Raw genomic sequence first — 19,917 nt, 5'->3', positions numbered from 1 at the left:
AGCGTCGGGCAGTAGGCGGGGTTAACCCTGAACTGGTTGCCACCGAATTGCAGGGCACACAGAGACGAACAACCATAATCACAATCACACCTATGGACAATTTGGCGTGTCCAATCAACACGACCATGCATGTCTTTGGAATGTGGGAGGAAACCTGAGTACCCGGAGTAAACCCACGCAAGCAGAACATGCAAACTCCACCCAGGAAGGCCGAAGCCCGGACTCAATCTCACGTCTTCTGCACTGGGAGGCGGACGTGCTAACCAGTCAGCCATCGTGGCGCCCTGATTGTTTAATTTCCTTTATTTTTTTGTCACTATTGTAAGTTTCAAGTGATTTCAGTGACCATTGTGTATTTTTTTCTTACATTAGCCGAGGGGTAACAACAATTTAGTCCACATGTGCAAATACATAATTAAATGCCTACATTTTTTTCACAATTGCTGCAGTACATGACATTAATGTAGCTGTTCTCAAGTGTGTTAAATTCTTGGAATTGTACACATTTAAAGATATTTTTACCGGTGCATAAACCCACACACCCTAATATCCACATAGGAAAATTACAAAAATAGTGTACTTGCTTATCTTAACCACACATACAAGTGGAGAAACTGCACTTGGCAGTGCAGTGTCCACAATCCATGTGATCACTGTCCAACTGATGTACTTGCTACATGGAGGCACACACCTGCCTATTCACACACACATGCACGCATGCACGCACGCGCAGACACACACACTTGGTGTGATTACAGCTTTCACCCAGAGGACATGAACAAACAATCAGAGATTGAATTCTGAGTGTTTACTCACCTGATAGTGTGTGTAGGTGTGTGTGCGCGCTTGTAAGGCACACATTGTGTTTGGTATGCCATTTTCAGTGCAAGTCTGCATACAGAAACAAAGTAGAAGCCCAAACTGAATTAATGCCAGGTCTTTTTTTAAAGTTTTGTTCTTTATTTACATTTTTACTTTAAATCTTGCACCTGACAATAGGTTAGGTTGAACTTTACTTTAACATCCAACCAGAAGTGCAAAGAGAGCAAAAAGTGCAGTATGTCTACATTAATTCCATGGAATATAAGTAAAAATTATATAAATATTGTCTGCAATATTTCATTGTTAGTAAACAGTCACAAGATTATGAACATGAGCAGCAATATTGTTTGGATTTTTTTCCGCAGAAGGTAGTCCAAATATGGCATAAATAACAGCCACTAACGATGATGAGTACATGAAGTTATCTAAATATATATAAATTAGAGTGCAAATCACAAAAGTCACAGTTCGGATCGGATCACGAATTTGAGTCACGGATCCGATCTTTTTTCGGATCAGCTTTATTAATTTTGTAAAGCGTTTTTTTTTTTTTTCATAAAAAAAAAAACTATTCAAAATGTCTAATATAGCCGTGTAAGATTTAAGAACACAATTTTTAAATGCAATATTAGGCAGAAACATTATTTTTATTTGGTTCATGTTCAAGTTTGTCATCTTGAGTTGAATGTTTTTTTTAATGGGCAAAAGTGTTATATCAAATTATTAAGACAAAGTTCTATTTATCCTTTTATTTTTTATAATCATGTCACGAATGGGTAGTGTTTGTTGGACCCCAAAAGAAAAGAACAGACCCAGCCAGGGCGAAAGTCACTCAATTTTGATCAACCAACAAAAAGCGCACAGCACGTGGACAAAAAGGTTGCGCAACAAAAGGCGACGACTACAAAAGGGTGTATGTGGTGGGCAAAAACAAGAAAACACAAACTCACGCCGGAGGGCGGATAAAACAGAGAGGAGTGTAGTATACAAAGTAGATTAAAGAAAAACGCTACTAGTCTAATTACTAGTGGTGTCCACAACACCGAGAAAGATTGCCGCTAGAAAGATAGCAGTATCAAAACGTCAGGTATGGTGAGTAGCGTCACGGAGCAATAACCTGACACTCCTCTCTGTTGCTGCCAGGCTTTTATTTTGGCCTGATGACCTAATGGGCAGCAGGTGTGTCGGCAGGATCCGCCCTCCAGCTGTTTCCCCAGCAACTGCAAGGGAGAAATCAGAAACAGCTGAAAACCAAAACATAACAAATCAAAAGACCTCAATGTGCAATTTAAGACACATTCCCTTCCTTTAGCCATGGAAAGTGAATTATTAAGTTGCCTTGGACCAGAATATTGAAAAATAATTCAAGTAAGTCAGGTTGCAGGTTACCAGCTGTCAAACTTACCAGCCGGCAGCCAGACACTGGTTGGTTATGCTAACAGCTAGCCACTTACGTTGGAGAATTTTGCGTTTGTGTAATTGAGCGGTTTCTTAGTGTCCTAAATTAGTGATTGAACATGAGTTTGGGATAGTTATGTGTTGATGTTGGTCGCAACTACAATGTCAATCAACTATGATAATGTAACAACTTAAAGGGAAGTCAAGCTAGCCATCACGCCACAACATGGGCCAATTTCAAAGTAAAAGCGTATTAAGGCTATTTGCATTGTCGTCAATGTATTACTTGTATTTGGTAAACTTTATTTTGAAGTTAGGCTTAGTGTGTTACGTTGGGAATGTTTCAGCCTCCTTTACATGTCAGAATGTGCAGTTTTTTGGGTTAGTTTTTTTCCCCCCCCACCAACCGTGGGGCCTGATTCGAATCGACCACGGCTCAATCATGATCTGTTGCACCACTAATATAAATATTTTGAGGACACATTTTGGTCATCTCTCTCTTGCTCAAATTGCACTTCGATGTCTAACCTGAAGCGCTACTGCCCCTTGTGGTCAGAATCAGTGCACTGTTGGGCTAAATACAACTCTGTTGATTCATATATTTTTTTACCCTTATTAAACTATGTTTCAATATATATTTTCAACTTTTAATTCATGTACAAATTATTGTAAAATTACAAAAATACAACAACATTCAGAGTTTCAGAGTGCTAACTAAAGTGCCTAAAGTTTGAGTTTGCTGTTGTAGAGAGTGCCATTCAATCCAGGATCGGCATGCTGACGGCCTGTGGCAACAAACTGGCCTGGTCCTGTTGCATAATGCTGTTTCCTCACGTAGATGCTTTGTACCCAGCCTTTGGTTCAAAGGACAATATTTAGTGTATGTGTGTGTGTGTTTGTGTCCTTATGGACAAGCATTTTTATGTAAAAAAAAAAAGCGCTTTATAAATAAAGTTAGATTTATTTGATTGATTGATTAATGTAGATTTTTGGATTTTTGTTTACCCAATAAAATGTGTTAAATTAATCGAATCTTTGGAACAATTTTACAGTGAGAGATGTGAGAAGCAACAAAACAAAGTAGTTAACGTGGTAGTGTTTTCATTTTGGCATTTGCTATTCGACTAATTACAGTGAGCAGTAAACTGCTCTTCATTTAAAGGCATCTTCTTTGTTTTTAATAAGTGTGGTATAATTGAGACTAAATAGGTCAGATAGCCTGGGGGAGATATTAAATGCTTGGATAATTTATGTTGCGAGTGTGAACAGGGTAGAATTGTAGATTTATTCTAGTTTGTTGTACAACTTGAGACAGCAGAGAAGTTGAAATATTTGTAAAAAAAAATATTCCTGTTGTGTATTGGGGGGATTTTGCAATGACAGTAATAAAGACTGACTTTGTGTTTTGCCTTGTCAGACCAGACTTCCTTTAATACTATCATTTTTGTCATACTGCTGTAGCTCAAAGTTGAGAAACAAATACAAATAAAATAATTTGGGAAATGGGCATTCTTGCCTGGACCCTTGATGAGCTGATCTCAATTAGAATTAGAATAAGAAGTTGCTTGTGCGAGGTCTATAGTGTTTGATTTCAGTGGATAAACAGCTGTCCTAATCAAACACGCTTACAAAAAATCTTTTTCTATTCTGTTTTCGGCATCAAATGTTTTTGCTGTTCTATGTTAATTGAAATAAAGACTCTGCATGTTATATGAAGCATGTTTGTATTTATTACATCCTGTTGGTTTTTGGGTGAATTAATGTAGGGCAGGACACTCTTCAAGTTTTGATGTCAGTGATTTTTTTGATATATATATATATATTTTTAGATCTGAAATGATTCATCACCATGGGCTATAACTAAAATGATAGCGCTGGGTCTTAAGTGTGTTTAACAACAGAGTCATAATAATAGCTTTGTTCATATGGGATAGCACAGTAAAAAATTGCTTGGATATCTATTACTGCCCAGTGAATGAGTGATGAAATATCCCAAAAGTGTTTGTACAATCCGAAGCAGATCCATCTAGTCTAGGTGACTTACTGTGTAGTATTTTGTTCAAAGCTTTGAGGAGTTACTGCATCCGGAGTAAGGTTGGATTCTAATTAGGGCACTACTGTACAGTATGTCTTCTGGAAGAATCAGCAGATGCAGTTTATTTAATAAAAGCATTTCTGATTGGTAAATGGACTGCTTTTTATGCCTCACATTCACACACACACACACACACTAGTGGTTAGCTGCTGCCATAAAAGGTCAAGGTGCAAGGTCAACTGGGAGCAAATCGGGGTTCAGTGTCTTCAGTGTCTTGCTCAAGGACACTTCAACATGGTCACCATGGGTGAGGATCAAACCGACAACCTCAAGGATGGGAGACGCCAACTCAACCACTGAGCCCATGATTGGCTGGGTTCATAGACTGTAGAGTTTCAGTTTTTATAAAGTCATGAACATGTTTTTTTATTCTTAGGGTTGAGTGTAATTGTAAAAAAAAATGTTTTTAAAGTGACCAAAACCATTGCAACTCAAATGGCTGCCATTTCTACAAGTTATGTTGGAATTGCTTATTTTATTGTTAATTTGATTTGATTAAGATTCAGTCGTGAAGATTTGAGGTCTTTAGCCTATGTGGTCTAGATCAGTGATTCTCTACCCCGGTCCTCAGGGATCCCTATCAAGACTGTTTTCCATGTTTCTCTCAGCCAACAAAGGTGATTCAAGCGATCAGCTAATCAGCAAGCTCTGCATGAAGCCTGATAACGTTCCTCACCTATGTTGGTTGAGGAAAACATGGAAAACAGGCTGGATAGGGGTCCCCGAGGACCAGGGTTGAGAACCACTCGTTTAGATTTTGTTAGCTTTCCAAAATGGGCTCCATATGTCCACCTTTGCGCCTGAGACACTCCTGGATGCAGTGTAAATAAAATAAACACACATGCACACAACAGACACACTCATCCCATGGAGCCATGATCCTGCCTGCAATATTTTCCTTCAAGACTGAGGGCCGTATTTTCGTGGAATTGTCTTTTTGATTTTTATTCTGATTATTTTTTGCAGATTTACACCTGTAGAATCAGTCATAATGAGCCATTTGCAGCGTTATGCTTGTTTGTAGGATGCAACAATTCTGGCCAATCGTAGTGGCATACCTCATTTGCATTAAAATCACAGCGGTCTGAGGCTTGTTGTGCAATCGGGCTTGACATTGTCGAATCTGAACTAGACTTGCTGAGGTCCATGCATAACATTGGCAGCTAGAAAACTGCAACATTTCCCTTTAGAAGGTCTCACATGTGAGGTGGGCAATTGGAGACAGCCTTGAACCCACGACCGTGCATTTGTGTTTAACCCGCAGTCAAATTTCCCATCAAAGCCAATGCATGGACATACAGTATGTGGCAGCCATGTTGGCAGGGGCAACTTTCCCATCAAAAGAAAAGGAAAGCATGCATTAGAGAGGGTCTATATCATGCAAAATCAACTTTTTGTTTAGCATTTAGCCATGTGAAAGTGTTAATTTCTCACCCAAAACCATTCACCCATCTCTGATCATTCTTGCTCATTGCTGCTCTCGAAGGACCAAGCCCACCCAATCAAAGCGCTCCGGACGTCACTTGCCTAATCCCCGCATGCATTTGTTTGCACAGTTATTCTCGCAGGGTAGTACAGGCGGCAGTTGAAGGATTTACAATGAAGAGCAGTGATAAAATTAGGTTTCATCAGTCAACTGTAACGAATATTGCCCTTCACCCTCAATTTTTTTTTAATCTCTTTGAATTTCCCTCCAGCAGGGACTCGATTTCGTTTTTGCAACCCACAGGAAAACCATACCTCAGCGCCTACCGAGATCTAAAAGCCTGTTTAGTAAGCAGAGTAGCGATAAGACCACTAGCGATATTAGTCCCCAGACCACTTTTTTGGTCTGGGCTATCCACAGGAATCAGCCATGGAAACAACGCCCCTAGGAAGTTATACCATACAACAGTGCCCTCCATAATTCGGGACATATACGGACTCTATGTACTTGACTGACATCAAGTGACTTCTGTTGTTTATCTTTGTACACAACCTGTATGTCTATCTCAAATTAATGATGTGTGTAACTTCTGCAGCCATCTAAGTTTAGCTAATTAGTAAGCTTAGCGGGTTCAATAACTTTATGATTGCGGTAATGTTTGAAATGTGTTCAGAATGATAAATGAAGCATCTGGCTTGTCAATTCTGATAAAAAAAATTTATCAAATGCTATCCCAAAAGCTTGGTCTCAGTCAACCAAGTCTGCTTCAAGCGCACGGAAGAGGCGGGACCGCAAGCACATCACCACGAACCGGGACTTGTGCCAGCCAAGGACCTGCCGCGGCCTCCACGCCGCGCGCGCACCTTGCCACCAACCAGACACCTACAGCGGCCACTCAGTCGTGCCACCAGCACCATCAGCCAGACTCCAGTACATCATTCCAGCTGCGCGTGCGCCGACCTCCCAGATCGCCTCCAACGGAGTTTTCTTCAACTGAGGATCGACGCTTGCCGAGTCCCTCTCCCTCCCGTGCACCATAAGTGCGCCTTCATTGCAATCTGACCATATACAACTGGTGCAACGCTTGATTCAAATATAAAATAATTGACAGGTCAAAACGCTTCCTTCTCTATTCCCCATCTACCTTTTTCATTCCCTTTTTATCTTAGTTCGTTAGGTTGCATGTTTTCTTTTTATCTTTGATTCACATTTTTTATTCCGTTTTATTAACAGGTTAGGCTGTAACTGATATATGTGTGTGTTTACTAAATAACACACACATACTCCATGATTAACTAAAGTACCAACTTCAGATTATGAATACTTGATAATAGGATTTTTATCGTTTATTTTGCTCCTACAAACAAGCAAAGTCAACGTGGTGCCCCCAGAGGTTGCTGAGAATATTACAACTACCCTCAGTACCGCCTAAATTCCTCGTTCGCCATTACGGCAACCCAAATAATCGCTACACAACATTCCATCCAAGTGAATTCACATCTCACTTTGATGAAACATCCTTATTAACTCATTCACTCCCAGCGATTTTCACAGAAGCAACCCCCTTCGCTCTCGGCTGTTTTACTGGATTTTGACAGATTTTGCAAGGCCCACAGAATATTGTGTTCTATTGCTAAAAAAAAAACATGGAACCTACCAAAAGAAAGATTAGAGTCTCTTCTTTTATTAGAGGAAAAAAAGTATATTTCCATCTATTTCAATTTTGCAATTAGAATTAGAATAAAGCATAAGTTTCATCATTATTCACAAATTTGTATATAACTGTGGGGAAATCAGCTTGTTTGTAACATGGCCCTGGCCGATGCTGGAGAGCGACCTGCAGACCGGAGGAGCCATCCCCACATTCAGCCACCGCCGCCACCCCTTGAGTTTTGCAGCTGTCAGCATGACAGGCGAGAGCTAGCAAAGTCAAGCCAGACGCCATAACGGTTGCCCCACGATGCCAACTTCAGAATAAAATATTTTGAGGCTTTCATCGCGAGACATTGATGGTTTAATAGCATTTAATTCTGAAGTTAGCCCCAAGAAGCACTTGTTTTTCAACTTTTCGCCTCGATGGCCGCTCACAAAAACTGAGTTGCAATCTTCTTGGAAGGCAAATGCGTAGGCAACCGAATCTGGTGCGCAAATGACTTAATTTAGTACACCACTTACACGCACCCTTGGATATATCGAATAGGTATACTGTATATGCTCATAGTTAACTGTGGAGGGGTTTAAAATAGCTTAATATGGACACTTTAAAGGTGCATGTCTTATCTAAGGCTGTTGTTTATGCTGGCTAGTTCACATCTCTCGAACATGCTGTACTGAACTGTTTCAAACCTTTTTTATTTATAATTTATATTAATAATTGTGTACTGTATTTGTTGTCTGCGATTGGCTGGCAACCAGTTCAGGGTGTACGCCGCTTACTGCCCGAAGCCAGCTGGGATTGGCTCCAGCGCCCACCGCGACCTTTCTGAGGACAAGCGGTTAAGAAAATGGATGGATCGATGGATTTGTTGTTTTTAGGCCAAGAGAAAAAAACTCCTATTGAACAGACAATCGGCTGTAACAGACAACTCCAGTTCCTATATGTCCATTTTGTTGAGGTTCTACTGTACATTAGTAATAAATATAACTATTACATTATTTTTAGCATATTTTATGAACATTGAACTGGTTATTAACAGCATTAGGGCAGCAAGGAGTGGTTTTAAAATCAAAACAAAATGGTGTATATTTGTATATACAAAGTAAAGTTTGTAGAATAAATTTTACACTGAAAAAGACTATATTCGGTTCCAGTCTGAACAGAGTAAACGTTATACTCGGAGGAGAGTACAAAAAAATAAAAAATAAAAAAATAAATATATATATATATACAGTGTATATATATACACATAGATATACATAGAGACGAAAAATCATCCACACTCACAAAAACACTTACGGACAATTTGGAGTGTTCAATTAACCTGCCATACATGTCCTTGGGATGTGGGAGGAAACCTGGAGAAAACCCACGCAAGCACAGGGAGAACATGCAAACTCCACCTAGGAAGGCCGAAGCCCGGACTCGATCTTACGTCCTCTGCACTGGGAGGCGGACGTGCTAACCTATATACATATAAACCTCAACAGTTGAGGATCAATCACAGAACCTTCAGGTTGGGAAACAGCCACCCTAACCACTGACCTATGCCACTCCTACTCGGTGTAAATATATTGCAGGTGTTAGGTGGAATCCTCGTGTAGATCCATTTTTGGTCTCCTTTGGGGCACATCAGCAATATGTTAACTAACAATAAGTCTAGCATAGCTGAAATGGTAGAGTGGCTGTCTTCCATGCTGAAGGGGGTGGAATTCTTCCTCTATCCTTGAGTGTTTTATTGTTGTTGTTGTTGTTTTTAGTATTTTACTCTCTTCCAAGTGTAAACGTTTACTCTGTTTAGAGTGGGACCAAATTTAGTATTTTTAGAATAAAATTTACTCTACGAAATTTACTGTGCACCATGTTCACTTTAATGTCTATTGTTGTTACTTTGGCCTAATCTTCTGTCGTAAGTGCATGTTATATGTGAAACAGTGGAGTGGGACACGAAAACCAATGTTGTATCTCATTAAGAAGCTTCTCAAACGGCTTGTCAGAAAGTGTTTTTCGTCTAGTCATTTTCTTCTCCTACAGATTGAAAAGCCACTCCACTTTTTCCTCCTTGCCCTGAAGTCCATCTTTTGTTGTTTTAGTGGAGGGAGACCTCCTTCATTAATAGCAGCTCTCTGCTTCACACAATCTAGTGGGACTTTCTCTATAAATTTGAATCTACCGTGCGGCAACTCCACGTTTCTTCAAAAAAATGACACCGTTTTCGAAGTCAGATAATATTTTGTCGCCATTACAAAGTGCAAGCAAAACAACCTTTAGCCTAATACTTTCATCTTCAGCTGACACAAACTCAAAATAGTGACAATATTTACAACACTAATTTGTAACTTTGGCTGTTCCCATTGGAGCTGAAATCTTGATGTAAATGCACATGAAGATAGAAATACAAATGAAATGTAAAAAAAAAAAAAAAAGAAACTAAACAAAATAATGGGGGGGGGGACTGCAGCAGTGCTGTACTGATTGTACCATGCTGAAGGCTATATAAATAATGAGTAGAAGACGCAGAAAAAAAGGCTTTTAAGAATGTGTAGCAGCAACAACAGCAGTAGCTGTAATAAATGAATGTGCATCTGCAGTGAAAATAACCATCCTGCAGAATTTAGCAACAGTTGCACAGCTTACTGGTCAAAGGTCAACCAACAGTGTAAGCTATAGTACGAACATGGTTTAAGTTGTTGAGTGACAGCAGACATAACATATTTTATACTAACTGTGCATATGTCATCTAATAAGGACCGACATGCTGCAATCTCGTTTTACAATAATTCTAATTCAGTTGAGCATTGACCTCCACCAAAGATGCAACCTAATGAAACCTAATTGTAACTATAGCTCTTTATAATACAGTATTTAAAGAAGTGACTAGACAAAACAAATGCCTCTAATGGGCGAATTCAAATGACTGGCTCACAATTTTTTCTATATATGCCTGAATATGGGTAACTGTATTTGGGGGATTCTTAATCTATGATTGTTGAAAAATGTGTTATCTTCTATTGTTACTATTGCGACAAACAAACAAAAAATTAATATGCATGGGTTGTTGTTGATCTTGTTCTTTTTTATATGCACCACCCCTCCGCAAGTATGGTACCTCATTTACTGTAAATCTCTTGTGCAGTTTTCACAAAAATCCTGTTTAGAACACACAAGCAAGTAGTAGGGGAGACCGGGGCTAGTTTTATCACTTTTTTACTTTTATATATTTCTTGGAATCAATAAATCATATATAAACAAAATGTATACCAGATGAAAGAGTCTTAGGTATATTTTTTTTGTATCCATGATATTTTCATATTTTGTCTCAGTGCAGAGTTATAAGCCATCAAATAGAGGGAGTGAACATGTGACATGTTGCCCCACCAATGGGTAAGTTGTCACACTATGTGGGGTAAAATGTCGCATTGGATTTTGCAACGAATGAAACTAAAACTAAATTATCTATCCTTGTTCTCCTGTTTCTTTGTTTTTACAGCCAGAGAAATTGTTGATCAAAATTTACCATAGCCATTGAGCAAACTTTAACATAAAATATTGTGAAATAAAGTCCTTAGGAACTGCTGGCATATAGGTCATAGCTCTCAGCCTCAAATGTGTATTTTGTTTCCCTTAAACTGGAAATTTGAGATTAAATTGTATTTAAAAAACAAAGCATTTTGGTCAATGGATGGATGGTTCATCATGAAACTTAAACCAGTCCTGACGTGGGCATACTGTAGTTCCAATAACAGTAAAATACATTTTTAAACAATGAGAAAATTCCTGGCAAACTCATTTTCTCACTCTTCAGACTCATCATCTGAAAAACATTTCTGGCATATGTAACCCATTTTTTGCATTTGTGACAACAAACCCCAATATTACTGAGACAAGTTGGCCCAAACTACCATGTATCTTAAAACAGAGCCGTGACTGAGGCATGACAAGATGCCTGAATCTCTCCTCCAACAAGTCTACATAATTTGCTGCTAGAATTTGTCTATGTACGACGCCTATTTCAAAATATCTGAAGTTGAACATTTTTACTTTGGGTTGTGCAAAACAGATAACTGCCACTCATCTCAGCTCAAAATGTGCTATTCTCTTCTCAGACAGTACACAACCCCTGACCATTTGTACGAAGAAAACTAGTATTCCACTTCTTAGTTGCGCCCTCTAAGGGAGAAGAAAATTGCAATGTGACAACTTACCAGTGATACAACTTGCCCCGGTCTCCCCTAAATCAAAGGTTTAACACTGTTTATTACTGTGATATCTGAGTATCAGTTAACATATAGATTTTATTTATTTTCTTTTGAATCCAATCAGGTTTACCTGATGCATCCAAAGAGTGTGCGTTGTGGTATGTTGTTGTTAATTATGTCAAAAATTGAGTTAACCCCTTCTTACTGGTGATGTTTGGTCTCTAAAGATGCTCTCCATTCTCCTTCATGGATGGATTGCCACTGTGTCACTCTGTCAGACTTGTTCCAACATGTATTTAACTTCTGTATCGTTTCCATGGAGACCACATATCCAACTGTGTGCTGTCAAAGTGACTAATTAGTTAATGAAGCACACAGTGATGCCAGGCCTGAGGAAGGGAGGTGGGGTAGAGGAGGAAACGACCGAATATGGAGGTATTTGGCAAACAGCATCCTCTTGTCCTGACTGCTCCCTCCTCCCTCCATAATCAGCTCTGCTGTAATCAATTAGCAGGGTGAAGCAAAGCACAGGGAACAGGTGCACGCTAAATGTTAATGAATTCCTTGGTGGCCCCTGTCACTATAACATTGGCTGAATTTTTAACTGCTAGTTGGACTGATGGGGAGAAACAGACACTATCACTATGCGTGGGAATGTTTTATTTTATTTTATTTTTTTTTTTTTTTTGGACACGTGCAAACAGATTGGTGAATGTATTTGATACAATATGTTGTCCTCAGGATTATTTGTACCTATCAAAGCTCTACTCTACTGCAATTCTGACCAGAACTAAAACTGGGTACATATTAGCAACAAATTTAGACAGAATTACAGCGTATTGTATTTACTACAGATTTTGCTTTTATCACAAACACTTATAACAAAAACAATATATATGTTGTTGCATGATGGCAGATGGTGCATTCTTTTTTATATGAATTGTAAGTTTTTATTTTGTAATTAGATCTTCTTGAATTATTGAAATAAATATGAAATAAACAATATCAATTACTGCATAGTCCAACTTATCAAATCACCTCAATCAATCGCCATAAGTACTGTATATTTGATTCAAATTTAGAATAGATGTCAGGTGTTAAGAAAAGAACTTCCCTAATGGGAATGTCATGTTTTTGAAAATAAATAGTGCTATAAGCTACTTAACATATTCCATCAATCTTCACCTCTGAAACCTTGATTCAATCAGCTATAAAATACAGTTTATTAAGTCTCAGTGAGTAATTTACTATGAATAATCGCCAGCTGACCAGCGCAAGGACCTAGTGGTAGAGTGGCCTAGAGGACTAACCCTGAACAGCGAGTTGACATACCATGAGATCGAAAACTCAGCGTTTTCGGTTCTGAAGGCATTATTTGATTACTTTATTAAGTGTAATCTTTTGTGTGTTCAAATAAATCAGAATTGAGATCGTATGAAAAAGCTTCCCTTGCAAGGAGTTTATTAAGAGCTCTTAAGACACAAGAAAAAAGCTTACATTCGAAAGGTGATGTTAAGCTCCCAGTGTGTCGAATATGGAAACACACAGTCGCTTTATACTAGTAGAAAAGGTTCTCTCCGCCTCTTACATTTAACAAAGAGATAGTGTTTAAAATAAGCAGGCACAAGATACTGACATGATCATCTCAGCTCCCCACCAGCTTCGGAGAAATGATGTAGACAGGCTTTGACCTTGGACCTTCAGTTTTTACGACCAAATGACTAATGACATGAGAACTTGACAACTTTTAAAACATACACATTCTTATCTCAAGAGCTGGCAGGGAGTGAGAGGTTCCAATATATTTCACAAAATCATTATCACAGTGTTATTCATTTAACTACACATAGTTATATGGCATCTATATACCTATAAGTAAATTCAAAAACAGTAAAAATATAAATTGAAAATGTTAAATGTCAACAGTTCCAGGACAGCTGATTTGAGCTAGTTTTATCAGCGCAGAGTAGCTTCACGTGGAGTTATCACCACACTAAAAAGAGCTCCAATTCGACAAGTCACCAGGGCAATAGGAACCACTCTCAAACTGGAAATCATAATGTAATCATATGGCGAATTTGAACATACGTTTAACACCGCAACAGCTGTAAAAGAGAAGGTGGCGCGTGGGAGAACGTTGCTGCTCAGGACAATGCAATTTAAATGTAGTCCTTTGCAATCACAATAATATTACAAGGGAAACCTGTTGAATGATAGCTCATTAATTTATTTCATTTACCTGCAAACCTGCGGCGGAGAAGCGCACTTGACTTAAGATGAAATATGAAAAATTTAAGATGAAATATAAAAACATTATTCAAACGGGTTTAAGAAAAAAGCGGAGCGCAATACAAAATATATGCTGTGATGTGAGCGCATGACAACGTACGGCTGGCAATGTTGCAATTGTAAGGGCGGATTAAGTTGTAGATGATGGACTGTGATGTGAAACGGTACCGTTCAAAAATGCGGCACCTTAATAGGGTCATTGTCAAAAGGACATGCCATGTTCATGACAAAATGGACTTTACGCTATAGACTATAGGCGTATTTACGCAAAAACTCGCCGCAGCAGACTTTATGAATGAGGAAATGAAATGTTGTGTGTGTCTGAAATGAGGGAAAAACAGGGAAAAACTCGAGGTTCATTGTGATAAACTAGACCCGAGAGCTTAAATTAGTTTTTTCTGTTGAACAGGTGCACTTCTGTTATTCTGTTAAACACACGTGCTTCTACGTACAAGTACAAGGTACGGTAGGCGACTAACGTCATGCACTGATTCCTATTAATTGACGGGGGAGAGAATTGGGGGTGTGGGGCATGATGGAATCGAAATTGCCACATGAATGCGGTGGTCTTGTCTTGTACCAGTGTAGCACTATAAAATTTTGACATTTGTGCATGTAGAGAAGGTCTAAGGCCATTACTGTATATATTATTTATATAATTATTTTCCACAATTGATGTTATTTTTGCCATTCACTCGAATTAGTCTACTCATCCGTTTCAGGCAAATGTAAATCTTTCATCTGATATTTTTGATGCTGTAAACACTTATCACATTGTAAAGTATATGAGGTAAACTGCATCTTAAATTATTGTTATATTCACTGCTCATCCTCTGACTTCTGTTTACGATTATTAGGTACTGTCTGTGCACTAAAACTATGGTAATCAGAACCTTGCATAGCTTTAATACAATAGAAACTGTGACCTTTTAGACAAACCGAAATAAAGGAGAAGAGTGCATAGAGAAGCACGGAGTAAAGGCATCTTTTTGATGAATACATTTTGTAATCCATTAGTCTTAATTCATTAGTATGCAGCAGCCAATGGGTATGGGATGGCTGATAGCAGCTGTCTCAAAGCATTGCACACTTGGGCCTTGGCAAACATCTGCTGTGTGTGTGTTTGTGTGTGTGTGTGTATTTGTCCGGGTAGGTCGAGATGTGTTGTTAACATGCAAATTAAGCAATTAGCATTCCTCAGCATACAACTAAACAAACAGAAAACGTCCCCAGACTGTAAAGACAAACACACAAATTATGGGAAGTGAAACTCCTACTACTACTGCCTTAAATTGGACTGATTTAATAATAAATAATACTGTACTCTCACTTTGTTGCATCAGGACAGTACAAATGGAAAGTTTACAAGTGGTTATTCATATATAAACGTTGGCAACACAACAGTTCTTCATCATTTTATTGTTCTCCAGTAAATTCTTATAGTTTTATATGATTTTTCAGAGCATAAAAGTGTCATGGCAGCCAGCTCCACGCAGCGCACAGAATGGCATAATCAGCGCTTACAAGATAAAATATAGGAAGACCGGTCGTCGTGGAGACCAGGAAGCCATTGAACCAAACAACCTCTGGTATCTTTTCACAGGTAAGAATTATCTGTTTGGTCTGAGTTTTATAATAGAAGAACCACTTGCATCACATGAACGAGAGTTTTTATAATGATAATTTCATGCTGATAGAATTGGAGGAGTTTGTAGAGGTGGAGCATTTTAAGCTTGCTCGTTGGAGTCTGTAACAATGAATGTTAAGGAACCTTTAATACAAAACGTTCCTCAGCCTGAGGCTTTTTGAAATTTGAATATTCATTGCTTTTCATTCCTTTTTCTTTTCTCATCTGAAGTATAAATTAATTTGCATATGATAACACATATTGTATGCATTCTGTGTGTGTGTGTTATTCATACTGCCACCAGCTATTTTTCCAATGTTAGATTTGCAAATTTTAAATGAAACTGATCTTCCTTTTCATTATTATTATTTTTTTTTAATGATGTTATCTTCTTCTTTATGGTCGCTCATTTCCCAGTGTAAGGTTTGTGGTAATGCGTGTGTGGGTCGATGGTGTACGTCTAGTGATCAAGAACATCGGATTAAATCTTCATTAACACATGTTCAATTTATGCACAGTCCATTCATATGTAACAAAGGTTATACTTACCTCATTCAATAACAAGAGAGACTGACTGATACACATGAGATTCACTTTATTATTTTTCAGAGAGGAAAGGTGTTTTCCACTACAGTCAAACATGATTATTATTTCAAAACACAGACTGAAAACAAAACAATAAATCACAATAAAGACAATGCCAGGCAATTGTTGGAGGAAAGTCAATAATTATTTTATTTTGCGTAAATGTGGTTTTAAATTTATTTGAATGATATTAGTTTTACCAGCTGAAGTGCCATGTAAAATTAATAAAATTCAGCCATTAAGTTACGATAAAACACACACAGCCACAAACACACACACACACACACAATAACACACACGTGTGCATTCAGGCACACACACATGAATATATGCTGCCACGACACTGCGCTAAATTGTGTTATGTTTGGGATTTTTCTTATAAATTGCAGTTGAACTAGCAGGAAATTGTTGCGTGCAAAGTAGGTTTATAAGGAACTGTAAGATCTCCGCTTAAGGATGACCTAAAGGTGGCTGCTGTGAAGTGGAGACTGCCTTCCAACCCGATCGTACCTCGGTGTGTGTGTGACAAAACCTTCGACCTCACCCTCACCCTCACCCGTCGCTGTTCCGCAGCCAGGGGGGTGCTTTTATAATTATACAAAAGATGATAATGATAATAATGTGTTCAACAAATTGATTTGTACATTGATTCAGAGCGTTCGACGCATGCTGTTGTCATAGTTATGAATGAACTATGATGACATCCACCATAAATATTAATGGAGAGTAGAATCTGTCTGCCTGCACCTGAATCAGATCAACCAAAATCATTGTTAGACCACCTGCGCCACAACTTAGACCAAGCTAGTCTAATGTCTAATTGTCAGGTGCGCAGTGCTGTGTAAAAGAAAATGCCGGAATGCCCATCATGTTGCAGTGTCGTCTGCCCAATTCACCAAAACAGTAACCTGGATTTTCCCCGGCACAGAAATTTAGGTGTGCCAGTTTTTAAGCCAAGTGCATGTAAAATGGGGCCCTTTCTATATTGCCCTTAGATATGACTGTGAATGGTTGCTGTAAGTGTGTCAAGTGATTGGCTGGTGATAAATTGATGTTGTACCCAGCCTTGTGTCCAAAATCCTCTGGCCTAAAGATTCCAGCTCACTGGTGACCCTAGAGATGATAAGCAGGATAGAAAATGGATGAATGGATAGATGAATGTGACAGACCCTGTTGACCATTTCGCCAGCTTGGGTCACCATTAATACATTCTGTATTCTTCTGTGTTCTCTGTAATGCAGAATAATTGGAGGTTGACATTTACAACAATACACAATACAATACACTGCCCAAATGGTGTGTAAAAGTGGCTAATGATATCCCCAATTGTTTCCCATGTGAACACTTTGTTCACTTTTTGGGGGTTTGTGATTTTCTTTGCCAGTTTAGTTGATGCTGCTGTAAATTTAACACTGATAATGATTTTTTTCCCCATGCTGGGTGGCTGCATATACCATACTATTCATGATCCTTAGTGATATTCACTTTTCCAATTGCATTATAGTTTTAAACCAAACTCTACTATTTAAGTATATTTCAAGCAGCTTTAAGAACCTAAATGGGATTTCTCACAGGATGCTTTGAGTCAGTCCTGTGCCTCAGGGACTAATGATATGGTTTGAAACTATGTCATGCTCTCAAGTGTTGAAAGTGATGAATAATGGTTTCATACCATGTCAGGGTCTTGAGCAGAGATCTGAACATATACCACAGTACCACAGATACATTTAAACACCTTCTTAAAATAATCACCTTTGTCATTGTTTCCGATTTTTCAGGAAACATAAAAAAATTAACCATTTGCATCATGAGGAGCTGATTTACGCAAAAAAAATATAAAACTTATCCCTATAAAGCCTGAACCATGAAATATATGAGAGACAATTCTGATTATAGTATTTTTGGTCCTTTTGAACAAGCAATTTCCACATTTGACTTTTGATTTGTGCTATATTTAATACTCACTATGGTTTTAATTTGTACATTTTGACTGTCAAAAATATAATGATAAACAGACATATCAAACATATTAGTATTTCCAGAAATCAGAAAAAAACGTTCCCACTATTACAGTTTTTTTTCCAACTGTTTACCCACAATCTTGACAACAGGGCTCCTTTTTCAAAATATTGCCACAATTATCCAAACACCGCACTAAATTTGTATAACTCCTACACTGTTTACAAAATGACACACTTCAGTCACAACATACACACTTATATTGAAAATATACACATATTTAGAAAAATGCTGTTTTGGTGTCATCTCACGAACACAGTCTGAAATGATGAGACAGACACTATTGCATTCAGTTACACACTACTGTGACCAATATAAAACACATTTGCAAAAAAAAATATTTTAGGGACTAGCGTATCTAGACTTTTTTGACAGGTATTTTTATGTAAGGGGTAATTTAGATGACAAAAAAAAACACAAACTTTTGTTTTTCTTGTAAAATAAGATAAAATACTTGTTTTTAACATATCGATCTTAGATTATGGAGACTTGTTTTATGTGAATACTTCAGCTCAATGTCTGACAAAGATTGTTTGGTGTTCCGTGCTTCTGAGGTTTATCAATAAATGTGAGGCCTCGAGCCATCATTGTGAACTTTTCTCTTGAGTGGGATGGCCTCTATTGTCTACCAGGAGGTTGGCTCACAGGTACACCTTTATCCACAAGGCCTTTATTGGACTACAGTACTGCCCTTTTACATTTGCAACTTCATCACACAGAGAAGTGTTAGTTCTTACAGTTTGCGTTCAAATTACATTTTGTTGCCAACCCTTCCATTTGCCCGCACTGAGTTTGGAAAAAAAAAACTTTTATCTTCTCCGACCCTTCTAAATGGAACCTGTTGCAAAAGAACTCCAAATTACACAAATTGCAGACTGAAAGTATGTATTTCTTACCATACTCCTCTCCAGGGACAAAACACTCAACAATAAAAGTCTGAACAAAATATAAGTTTATTTTACTACCGTTAGACAAAAATTTGTAGACATATAAAAATGACTGCATGAAGTATTTTCAATTAAGCACATGCATGCTTCCACATTTGGTGGATGTGATTAGGATAGGTGTTTTGGGGACAAAGTTAGAAAGAGCAGACTTAAAAGGTTTGAACATGTCCAGATTATAGAAGAAACTTGTGATGGGAAAAAAAAAACATACATTGTTGTTGTTTTTTTTAAATGCACATTTAAAATATATTTTATTTCAATGTAATATCATTTGTCCTTCCAGGTCTTGATAAGGGCAGTCAGTACAGCTTCCAGGTCGCAGCCATGACCGTGAATGGAACAGGTCCACCCAGTGAGTGGTTCACAGCTGAGACGCCCGAGAATGATTTGGATGGTGAGAAATCACAGAAGCAATATGTGTGTGTGCTTGTGTGAGTCCAGTGATCTGTGAAACAACATGTAAATACCTCCACTATCCCAACATACTCATAAATATTTAACTAGTTTAAAGGGCAAGACACAATAGATGGAAGCTTTAGTTTGGGTGTGGAGGGGAATGAATGAAAACGAGAGAAGAAATACGATCCAGTTCTACATAATTAATGAGTTTTATAAATGATGTATGAAGACGGTGTAGATGATTTGTTAAAAAATAAATAAATAAACAAAAAATAAATATGTACCAAAGGAATTGTGAAGCGCTTTGCTTCAGAAAGTCACCATGTAAACTAAATTACTTCTTGGAGAGGGCTACTGTTGTTCTTTACAAAGAGAGTTGTTAATTTAGGTTTAAGCACCACTTTTGTTGTCATTCAGGGCAGAATTAAAAAAGAAAAATTTTGAGCTGCAAAGT

At 38.1% G+C, this 19,917-nt stretch overlaps 1 protein-coding gene across 3 annotated transcripts in view; it reads left to right on the top strand.

Moving 5' to 3' along the window:
- dcc (DCC netrin 1 receptor) overlaps positions 1–19,917 on the top strand; it is a 360,471-nt gene that overhangs the window by 251,225 nt on the left and 89,329 nt on the right. For all 3 annotated transcript variants that reach the window (XR_013296680.1, XM_077586110.1, XM_077586111.1), the window contains exons 13-14: positions 15,348–15,489; positions 19,348–19,458. Coding sequence is in view for 2 of the 3 variants with exons in the window: in XM_077586110.1 (XP_077442236.1) it covers positions 15,348–15,489; positions 19,348–19,458 (253 nt within the window). In the remaining variant the exon portion in view is untranslated. The remainder of the gene's footprint in view (positions 1–15,347; positions 15,490–19,347; positions 19,459–19,917) is intronic.

Source organism: Vanacampus margaritifer, chromosome 14 (genome assembly GCF_051991255.1).
Source record: "Vanacampus margaritifer isolate UIUO_Vmar chromosome 14, RoL_Vmar_1.0, whole genome shotgun sequence".
Taxonomy (NCBI): domain Eukaryota; kingdom Metazoa; phylum Chordata; class Actinopteri; order Syngnathiformes; family Syngnathidae; genus Vanacampus; species Vanacampus margaritifer.
This window is presented reverse-complemented; position numbering and strand designations above follow the sequence as displayed.